General features: G+C 47.3%; 1 protein-coding gene across 3 annotated transcripts in view; it reads right to left on the bottom strand.

The window, feature by feature from the left end:
* The window catches only part of LOC146075581 (perlucin-like), a 30,248-nt gene extending 20,047 nt beyond the window's left edge, over positions 1-10,201 (bottom strand). For all 3 annotated transcript variants that reach the window (XM_083184949.1, XM_083184948.1, XM_083184946.1), the window contains exons 1-3: positions 10,043-10,201; positions 9,858-9,962; positions 204-311 (exon numbers count right to left, since the gene is read on the bottom strand). In XM_083184949.1, the coding sequence (XP_083041075.1) occupies positions 204-311; positions 9,858-9,962; positions 10,043-10,073 (244 nt within the window). In that variant the 5' untranslated portion in view covers positions 10,074-10,201. The remainder of the gene's footprint in view (positions 1-203; positions 312-9,857; positions 9,963-10,042) is intronic.
* Between the last annotated feature and the right edge of the window lie 1,470 nt (positions 10,202-11,671).

Genomic DNA, 11,671 nt, shown 5'->3' on the forward strand with positions numbered 1-11,671 from the left:
CCAATCAGCTGCTCTGTATAATTTTATATTATGCAATTTATAGATGTTACTTCAGTGCTGATTGGTTGCCATGGGCCACTTCATCGCTGGCTCACTTCTCCTCTCTTATCACTGCTTCATACATCTACCCCGTAATTTTTATCTGCACTCGCTCTTGTCTCTCACACTTGTTTTGACTTTCTTGCAATGTTACTTATACTCACAGAATACACATACAGTGCTCATCAGGATTATCCAGAGCAGGCACATCAACCCGAGAGAAACCAGCATCCCTAGCCCAGACCGCTTCTTCCTCCTGCTGGAACCACCATCTTAGGAAGAAGAGAAACAGGCAGTCAGAAGTGTAACTAGACATTTGTTGCTATTTAATGAATGAACTCCATACCTGGTTGAGAAAGCCGCCCAGTGTGCGGTGAAAACGCGTTCCCAAGAGACACCTGGATCACTTGCTCCTGCTACCCGTCCATCCCCGACTACAGAGCCGGAAGATTGACTCCAATAGCCGCAGGCCTCTCCTCCCACTGCAGATGCTGTGGCAGAGCGTCGTGTGTGTGAACAACATCAGGAGAGAAAGCCGCGGCGAGGAGACGGCACTTGCCGGGAGACACAGCCGGCTGCACGTACCATCTGACTTGGAGACAGCCGAGTGATACGGAGATAGCAGACGCTACAACACAGATCCCCCTGTGTACCACCTTGACCGTTGCCCACACCAAGAAGCGGTAAGAAATACTGCTGGTGACAGGACGGACACTGTTACTTTCATCCCAGTAACAGAAGTCCTGTCTCCACTTTGAGACTACCACTTCATTACTAAGTGAGGCGCTAATGTTGAAGTTAAATAAGTGTGCACACCGGCCCCCTTTTTCACCTTTGTGAACTTTTTTTATCCTGAAAAGGAGAAAGGACAATGAGGCAGATGTATCATTAACCTTTTAACGTTTGTGAAATAACGGGTCCCGCTTCTCCTGCATAACGAGGAGAAGCGGGCACTCATTATGGGGAGATGTATTAACATCCCCCAAGCCGATAAGGAGAGCTGTTATGCCCAGTGTTAACGTCTCTCCTTTTCATCTCCCCCGGCTCTAATGGACATGCGCGAGATCTCGCAAAAAACTTGAGATCTCCAGCGCAGCCCGAGCCAGACGCAGGGCTAGCGTTGTCCCCATAGTGGGGGATAGGACAACGCTAGCCCTGAGCTGGCGAAGCGGCCGGGGCGAATTAACGCCTTGAAGGCTGTTAATACATCACCCCGGCCGTTAATCCCTGGGGGGGATTGCAGGGACAGCCCCGCCGAGCGTAACTCGGCGGGCTGTCACTAGCGCACGTTAGGTGCGCTAGTGATACATTAGCAAAATCGTAATCCCCCCAGTTAACCAGCGTTAAGTGCATTTTTGCACTTAACGCTGGTTGATACATCTGCCCCATTGTGTCTAAAGGATCAATGGATTGAAACTAATTTCACCTTTACTCCCTTCCCACCCTAAAAGGAAAAGGTGCAATTCACCAGTGCTCATATACAGTGGTTATAATTAGTGTTCAATTGACACTGTAGTATTTTAGAGTGTATATATGTATGTAATGTTGTGTATATGTGTTTTTTAATAAATTTGTTATTCATTCTTGTCTCACCCAAGCGCCCCACGTTATTTTTGTTCTCTGTTGTTGTTTTGAGGCTGGCATTCCTCTAACGCGGTGGCTGCAGGGTGACAAGATACACCCCGCTGGTCCCTAGCGCCAAAGATTACCTTTTTGTTTTCACTGTACATTTGTTGCTATACCTGTAAGTTAACAGGTCATTAATATGTATTAAATGAAATGACCCTATGATGGCTGAGAGACCTCTCAGCTAATCAGTGGCTGCCCATTCTTTGGATTTTTTTTTTTTTTGTCGCTGATGGCTGCACATTTGATTAATCTTGTGTGCAGCCCATCTGACCTCTGACTCGATCCAATGCGCACAGGACCGCAGATCCAATGTCAGACACATCTGATTTGGGCCCTATCTCAGCCTGATCTGTTGGAATCGGGTGAAATTGACAAGTTATAGGTTTGAAAATGGCAGAGACTTAAACGCCATCACTTAAAATGATGGTGACTTAGATGTCCCAACAGTGGCGTAGCTACGTTTTGGGCGCCCCCCCCACCGCCGCCGCCCCGCCAAGCACCCCTACCCCCCCGCCCTGCCGCCCATGCAAACCCCCCTTTAATCCCCCACAGCCTTACCTATCGCGCTGGTCCCGGCGGCTCCGTTCTTCTGCTGAGGACCACCAGAAAATGGCCGCCCCATACAACAGACAGTTTCAGAGAACTGTGTGCTATATGGGGGCGGCCATTTTGTGGTGGTCCTCAGCAGAAGAACGGAGCCACCGGGACCAGCAAGATAGGTAAGTCTGCGGGGGATTGGGGGGGGTTGTTAACTATAGCACCGCAGCCCCCGGGGCCCCCACATGCACAGCGCCAACCGCGGTGGAGGGGGCTGCGGTGCTATAGTTACGCTGCTGTGTCCCAACTTTATAAAATAGAGGTGACGGAAATGCCCCGTCTGAATAAAGGCATTATGAAGGCATCAAAACCCTTAGCGTGGACATTTAGAAATACCCATTGTCCTGTAAGGGCTAAACTCACCAGTTGGGTGAGAAGGTGCCCCACAAAGACCACTTATGCCCCAAGAGTGCCTTCCTGCCTGAAGTACGATTGAAATTAAATTTGAGTAATGTAGCTGAATCAGAAATCATATAATATAAGGAAGCTCATAAAAGAGAGTGCAAATATGGAAATTAGATATAAATACCCATTTGAAGTTACCACCCACAATTCTTCTGATAGACTAAACTGAAAAAAATACCAAACCCCCTCAAGGGGACTGATCTGCCTAGCAACAGTTCTTCTTTCCTACCAATCACAAAAACTGAATACTCTTTTATAGCTTCGTGCCTGTACAGCCTTCACTTAAAAACCCAGACAGACAGACAGAAAGACAGACAGAAAGACAGACAGACAGACAGACAGACAGAGGTTTTAGCTGCAAAAAGCAAACTAACAATTGTAAATTAATTAGCATTTTAGTAAGTCGGTTGAGAGACAGTTAAGCAGCCCATACACGCTGCGATACCGGCGGGTCCGATGTGTGCTTTGAGGTGCGCGCTCCCGCGGCACCTCATGCTTGCACATAGTTTTCATCACATTGCATCGCATTGCATGCACAGGCAATGCAATGCGATGTGCAGGGCCGGCGCCACCACTAGGCAAATCTAGGCATTTGCCTAGGGCGCCGGCCACTGGAGGGCAGCATTTTGTGCCGCCCGGGTACCTGTCCTACGGCGCTGTGTATTTAAATCTGGCGGCGGAGGCAGCGGGGGTCCCTGCAGTCCATTAGAAATCACGAGCGCTATCCGCGGGGCTATGCGGAAGCGCTTCTAGTGTGAAAACTCTGGCAGCCAATCAGCGTGCTGCCAGTGTTTTCACACTAGAAGCGCTTCCGCATAGCCCGGCGGATAGCGCTCGTGATTTCTAATGGACTGCAGGGACCCCCGCTGCCTCCGCCGCCAGATTTAAATACACAGCGCCGCAGCAGGACAGGTACCCCCCCCCGCACCGGGGCGCCCCCACCCCGATTCGCCTGGGGCGCTCCGGTGCCTTGCTCCGGCCCTGGCGATGTGATGCGTGCTAGTTAAGCACGGAACGCACTCCCGTATCGGCACGTGTATGGGCGGCGTTACTCGTACTTGATGGTAAGGTCATAAAGCTGATTGCTAAGGTCTGTACAATTGCCTGATTGGAGCAAACAAGAAACCCCATATAGCAGGCAGCAAAGTTAGTATTAATCAGCGGTGGCTCCAGAGGAGCAGCTGCAGCACAGTTCAAAATTCAAATTGTACCCACTGCCACCAACTGCCATTCCAAACTGACTCACTGACAGTTGGTGGTTTCTCCCTTTTTTTCATTTTGAACTGTGCTGCAGCCCCGTCTCAGGAGCCGCCACTGATTAATACTAACATTGCAGCCCCCACTCTGAAGCCGCCACTAGTATTAATACTTCTCAAATTATAATGGTACAGTACATAGAAATATCAACAACAGACTTTTAAACATAGATGCACCCATATTTGGAGCTCATTGTGGGACACCTCCTCAAGTCAACAGTGCACCACATCGTACTGTGATATCTCTGATTCTAGTTTTCAAATTTCGGCAAGTATGGACAGCACACAGTGGTATTAGGCCAAGCCCCTCCGCTTGCAGCCACGCCCATCCGCTTGCAGCCACGCTCATCCCTCCTTAGGGCCTCATCCCTTTTTCTTGCATGGCAGGTTGGGAGCTATGCATGTTTATTGTCCATTGCTCGGGTCTTACTCTTTGTGACTACATATGAGTCATTGACTCATTGGGTCACAATAGTCGAACTTAGTCAATTAGCTACGGGAACAAGGGGTCCGATTTATTGCGAACCGAATTCGGTCCCAGCATGCGCCAGTCCTGGCAGCGAACACCTTTGGCGAGTTTCACGCTCACCGGGCCGTACGCTGCGGGGAGGGGGGCCGAGGCTGTGTAGGGAAACGCCCATCATTTTAGGGGTGTCCCCATAAAAACACTGGGCGCTCCTGATGTTACAAATTAATTTTTGTTTGTACCACTGTCATTTACCCACTTACAAATTCTTCTTAGAAACTATACCTGTTTGTCTATTTTTTAGTTTCAAGGGAGGTCTGCTCTGTCCCCTCACTCTCATCCACCACCCAATACTGAGTAAGATGGTGGACAGCAGAAATGGGGTCATTGCATAATATTACCCCCCCAACTGTTCTTTAATCTATCACATCGCGGCTCTTTCATTTGTCGGCTCTGTGGTGTCGCTTTTCCTGCAATGCCCCTGGGGGGTAACAGGGGAAACACCCATTGTTTAGGTAAACAGCAGAAGCATGCCCGAGCTCATTCCTACTTAGCTTTGCCCTCTCATCAACAAGAATTACAGCCAGTGGCGTAGCTACGTTTTGGGCGCCCCCCTGTCGTTAGGAGGGGGGGTGCCCCCCCCCCCGTCGCCGCCCCGCCAAGTACCCCTACCCCGCCGCCCCGCCGCCAATGCAAACCCCCCCTCAATCTCCCACAGCCTTACCTATCGCGCTGGTCCCGGCGGCTCCGTTCTTCTGCTGAGGACCACCAGAAAATGGCCGCCCCCATACAGCAGACAGTTTCAGAGAACTGTGTGCTATATGGGGGCGCAGTGGGGTACACAAAAACCCCTCCACGAGTCTAAGTGACCTAGTCTGAAAGCTGAGGGTCCCCTCTTTCCATAGGTGCAAGAATTTTGAAAATCGGCTCTTGGGAACCGGAGATATCTGACTTCAAAGCAATGGTCCCCATCCAAGCCTGTTAATTGCTCTTCCCAGTCAGATATTTCAGGTTTTGTCTGACTTAGAGTTTTTCTGAGGGTATATTCCAAAAGCGGGGACTCTTCCCCTTTGAAGGACACTAGTAGCTTGTCTCTACTGTTCCCAGAACCAGAGATATCAGCCTTCCAGCAGCTGGTTACTGCTCCAGCTCCACACACCTGGTATGTAGTTTTATATACTCGTTGGCAGATTGCTCTGCCTCCTGAACTCTGATCCCCTAGTCCCTAATACCATTTGGTACTGTAGGAGGGATTCTCTAGTTTTTAATTCCATTAAAATCTAAGAAATGTATTTCCAGGAACTGGAGATATCTGCAATCAAGCAAGCTGTCCTCCCACCAGAAAATTATGAATAATAAGCCCACTCCACTATACACCCCTCCTCTGCATATTAAATATCCTCTACCACCCTGGAAGTTGTGTATCAGGGCCCCTTCATTCAGCCCGATGCCCACTTCTCCCACCCCATCTCCCACCATCTGTGCAGTAAAGGGGTAATTAGTGGAAATTACTGATCCAGGCCCTACATGCTGAGCGGTTGATACAATACCTCCTACCACTCGCGGGACACCAAAGCTTCCTCCACCCCTACCGCTGAAGGATCGGTAGGGGCACCAATACATTGCTATGCCCAGGGGTCTACACTGCTGTTGACGCCCCTGTATGTGTGTGTGTGTGTGTGTATGTATATATATATATATATATATATTTTTTTTTTATTATTTATATACATTTGGTCTATCTATAATACTTTAACTGATCCAGCATATACTGGGTCACCACAAGTGTCCATCTCTGTGCTTTGCTCCGCCCCTCTGGAAACCCCCTTCTGAAAATCCTGCGTTTGCTACTGGGGCGGCCATTTTGTGGTGGTCCTCAGCAGATGAACGGAGCCGCCGGGACCAGCGCGATAGGTAAGTCTGGGGGGGATTGAGGGGGGGTTTAACTACAGCACCGCAGCCCCCGGCGCCCCCACATGCACAGCGCCCCCCCCCCCCCCCGCGGTGGCGGGGGCTGCGGTGCTATAGTTACGCCGCAGCTTACAGCCATACTTCACTGGATCGCCTGAAACCATCAGAACTCAGAAGCTAAGCAGTGATGGGCCGGACCAGTACCTATTTGGGAGACCGATATATTCGGTGCTGTAGCTAATTATGAAAGCAGAAGCAACATGTCATTTTCTTTCCTCTTTAATCTGGATATTATACCCTTCTTCTATACTCATCTCCGATTGTAAGAGGTGTTCATTCTTCTTTTTTGGGGTTATACCTAAATATTGGGGGACTTCTTTAAACGGGGTGTGTCCTGCACTACCTGAACTGTTATCTCCCAAACATGGACAGATCAAATGTAACCTGTCTTTATATCTATGACAATTGAGTATTTCTTTAACTGTATTTGTGTCATAAAAAGGAGATTCAGTTGATAAAAACATTTTCGCTCTAGCAATATTAACAAAGAAGGATTAGATCGGATTAATAGTATTTTCTGCCTTCTGCACATGTGGAACCTGATATCCATTGACTGTGCCATGTGTATGTTTTCAATGTATTTTCATGCGTCCAACTATTTTTTAGTCTTACTAATGAAAGTTAATTTTTAATCTTTTCAGTAATCATTTCATAAGTGTGCCCCAAAAACCTGTTGTGTTCCCTTTAGTCACTTTTTGACTTCCGTTTCTAGTGTGTCTAACACCGCCAATCAGACGTGTCTACCATCATCTATGGTCATTTGTTACAATATAAAACGTCTCTCAGCCGCACCATAATCTGCTGCCTATTTCAGTTTTAATCTTCTTATGACTCTGTGTAACAGTACATGTACATACAGTCAAATACATATATGGATGACAGGTATGTAGTGATATGGATGACGCAGGTATTTAGTTATATGGATGACGCAGGTATGTAGTGATAGAACAATGGTCTAGTACAATTAACAATGCAAAACACACATAATTGATTGATGGGCGCTTCTTTTAATGGAATACAGGTCTAAAAAGCAAAAGTCTTTGGTAAAAGGTATTGCTGGTATTACTAGCGGCAGGGAGGTGTTAATAAAGGTGGGCACAGCATTAGGGGGTGCCTGTGCACCCCCTAATACTCAATGTGCGCACACCTATAGTCGCCAGCAACCCCACCAATGATAGATTTGGGTGGGGTGTGTTCAAACGTAAATCTAAATTGCAGCCAAAATTGACCCTGTTTAGAAACAGAAAAACTCACCTAAATCTAATGGGGCATACACACGGCTGACTAGATCACTTAGATATGAAGCATAGATCACTCCGTGTGTATGGCCCCCAGTATATACTTTATAGAGTATATATCTAGTGATCACCAGTGGTCACTCTCCAGAGACAGGCTGTGACAGATCACTCAGCACAAAGCACTGGTGCATCGCTAAGCACAGAGGCTCACTCACCCCCTGTGTCCGGGACGGGTTGGGATCATTTGGTCTATTGCATTATGGTAGAAAGTCATTAGGTCGAATCCATTAGGTCGACATGCTAAAAGGTCGACATGATTCTAGGTCGACATGGGAAAAGGTCGACATGATTGTAGGTCGAAAGGTCATTAGTTCGACAGGTCATTAGTTCGACAAGGTCATTAGTTCGACATTGTCTATGTCGACATTCACAAGGTCGACATGGGGTTTTTCACTGTTTTTTTACCTGAATGTCAACACAGTCGACATGGACACAGTTTAAAGTGCACTGCATCCCCTCGCATCGCTCGCTATGCGTCGGGCACGGTGCCTCGCTACGCTCGGCACACTATTTTATTCTCCCACCACGCCCTAGTGGATGGTAGGGCATGAAATACCGCCTGTCGGCACATGTTGGCTCAAAAAACAGTGAAAAACTCCATGTCGACCTTGTGAATGTCGACATAGACAATGTCGAACTAATGACCTTGTCGAACTAATGACCTGTCGAACTAATGACCTTTCGAACTAGAATCATGTCGACCTTTTCCCATGTCGACCTAGAGTCATGTCGACCTTTTAGCATGTCGACCTAATGGATTCGACCTAATGACTGTCGACCATAATGCAGTAGACCAAATGACCGCATCCCGTCCGGGACACAACTCTCTCTGCACATATTACATTTGCCCCACCTGCTGTGCATCATGGTTTTGCCCATTACAGCAAGATTTCGCTTTTGAGATCCATACTGAATAACCCCCATTGGGCAGATCAATACATGATGGGACCTGCGGACAATCTCATCACTTTCCACAACTCAGCACATGCGACTCATCGGATACTCATTTCTTTATTGCCTTCTAGGACATAATAATAACCAATAATATACAGAATCTGATTTGTTGCTATGGGCTATACAACCAGTTTTAGTAAATCTACCCCCTGCATCTTCCCAACCAGCCCAATACGTAGTCGCCAGAGCAGTATACATAGGAACTGCACATTATACTTTACAAGCTGCTAACACAGACTGGTCATCCCATTAAACATATGTGTATTTATCAAAGTGTTTACATCATACTCGCACAATATCACAGATCCACTTTCTAGGATTATAGGCTTGTGGGTATATAGACTTATATATATACACTTGTCAATAAATCGGATACTGGGGTATATTCTGGTTGGCACGCAGCGCTGTGACGTTCTTGTCATTTTTCGCCTGCCCGCCGTTCGCAAATGCCACCGGCCCCCTTCATAGGCTGAATTCGGCCGCACGGCTGCGAATGGATGTTTTACATAAACATCCATTCTCAGCCTATGGGGAAACGCATCATTCGATGGTCGCCGACCATCGATTGATATGGAGAATGCATGCAAAATGAAGACACTCTAAGGTGTCTTAGTTTTGCGTGTATTCCTAAGGGGAAAATGGCGGCCAGCTGACATCCGGTGATGTCAGCTGGCCACCCCCGCTACCCCCGCCACCCACACCACAAGGTGATTTCCACTGAAACCTTCCCATGGGCGCGACTACCCACCACAGCCCCACGCCCCCTGGCCACAATTGTGAGTGCAAGCGCCTGTTCACCGTAACCTCTCGCACCCTCTGCATGATCATGCGCAGGAATGAGCATTCGCACGCGCAGGACGAAAACATTGCGCACCGTAGTGAATTTTCAACGTTGCGCATGGACCAGAATACGGTTCACTGTGTATAAATAAACAGTTTGCCCTTAACCCTTTTAGTGCCAGTGTTGCTGTGAGAGATGTGCAAAACACCCGCTTAAAATGCCGCTGTCGCTCACAGCGACTTATCGTTTTCGGTGCAATATTTAACTAAGCTTCAATGAATAGACTTAAGATCATTTACCAGCAATAACACTAATGTTATTCATATTCCTCGACTATGATCCTCTGATTTCTAGCGGATATTTTGCACATCTCTCACAGCAACATCGGCACTCAAAGGGTTAAATGTGATCTCCTTTGTTCTTTATGAATCCAGTTTGCCAGGTAGTAATTTATACTTTACATCTGCACATGTGAAATGCTTCTGATGCTTCAGTATCCTCGGTCGATAACCTTTTAACCGTGTCCACATTTGTGTATATCTCCTCGTCCACCTGCCAACACGGTCCTGAGAGCAAGAAGATGGATTATGGAGAGGTGAGTGCAGTCGGTCTTCTGTCCCACCAGAATATTTGCTGTCTTTCTTACCATTACCAGGACTGTTCTCATACAGGCTCATCTTCGCTGATCTTCTCTGTCCTGCGGTGCTGCTGGTTACAACTTACAATATACCCCGTATTTATGATCCTGCCCCCAGTCCCGCTGCCCATACTCCTACGGATTCCTGCTGTGAACATGAAGAAACTAAACTGAAACTTTTTGGCTGCATAAAGGGAGAAGTGAGAGCAGACAGAGCAGGATCGGGAGCTCTGGAGATAAGCGTTAGCTGACCTTGTGCAACAATGCCTTGTGCAACAATGCCACATTTCCCATTAACCTCATTGAAGAAACAATCAAAATTATTTAGAATTATTTTAGCATTTAGCTCAGAATCACTCACATACATTTGTAATACTGGTTTTATTTGGGATGGGGCTCCATTGACGCTTGCACGTCACAGTAGCTATGGTGCACTGGTAACAGGTACTGTAACTCCTCTGCCTGGTGTTACGTCCGAGATTTGCTATTCCTCTGGATTTATCATTGCTTTGGACTTTGTTGGCATGATGATTTAGATGTCATGCCGAGAAAGAGAAAAATGCTGTCTCCTCCACAGTGACAGGAGCCGGATGCTGCAGTGAGAATATTCTGCAGCAACTGGCTCCTGTCACTAAGAAGGAGCCGGCATTACAGGCACAAGTCTCCAGGGACAGCCCAGCATCTCCAGGGATGTCGGGTATGCACATGGAGTGAGGAAATCAGGGTTTCCTGTTAGACTGCGACCCATTCTAACATCAGAGGGGGACTCCTGCAAGGCCATGTCCCTTTATTGGAGGGGTTATTATTATCCAATCCTGGTGACGCCACTGATCAGCATGCATGGCTTGTATCAGCTGAGAGGAGATATAGGAAATGTTTTTTTAGACCACTTTCTGTGGGTATCTGTACTTTAGGTCAACAGTCAGTAAGTTAACTACTGTTGTTTGACATGCATTAGGTGGACATGATTTTCTCACATTTTTTATCATACTTTACCATCTACGTGGACTACGATTGGGAATGATAAAGTGTGCAGAGAGAGAAGCAGTTTTCCTGAATCATGGTGAGTGATGGTACTACACAAATTAAGGGCCCATGTGCTTCAAGATAAAAATGGACACACCAACAACCTAAAAAACTCATGTTGACCTTTTCATGTGTCCAGCATTTTATGTTGGCCTTTTGCTTCTGTGGACCTTGTCAGATTTCTGGGTTTGACTTAGACACTGTCAATCTTTTCTCTGTCTACCTAATAAACCACATCATAGATGCAACTACCATAGGTGCAGCAGGCACAGTGCATGGGACCCCTGGCACTGCCCCTGTCACCCTCTTCCTGTCCACCACTGTTTTTCCCTGTCACACTCATCCTCTCCCTGTCACCTTCTGCCTCTCCCTGTCTCCCTCTGCCTCTCCCTGTCCTCCACTGCTGGGTTTCATATTGTGACCTTGGGTTGATGTGGATGAGGGGGTTCCAAATAATATTTTTGCACCTGGACTTACCACTCACACGTTCCACCAATGAACCACACCCTTTTATGTGTCCACTATCAGAAATACTGCACAGTAATACTCTGTCCATGTTTATGTTGAATGACTAAACCATTGGTGAAATATTAGCATGTGCACTGTGCAGAT

The sequence above is a fragment of the Crinia signifera genome, chromosome 4 (assembly GCF_055691185.1).
Source record: "Crinia signifera chromosome 4, ASM5569118v1, whole genome shotgun sequence".
In the NCBI taxonomy this organism is placed as follows: domain Eukaryota; kingdom Metazoa; phylum Chordata; class Amphibia; order Anura; family Myobatrachidae; genus Crinia; species Crinia signifera.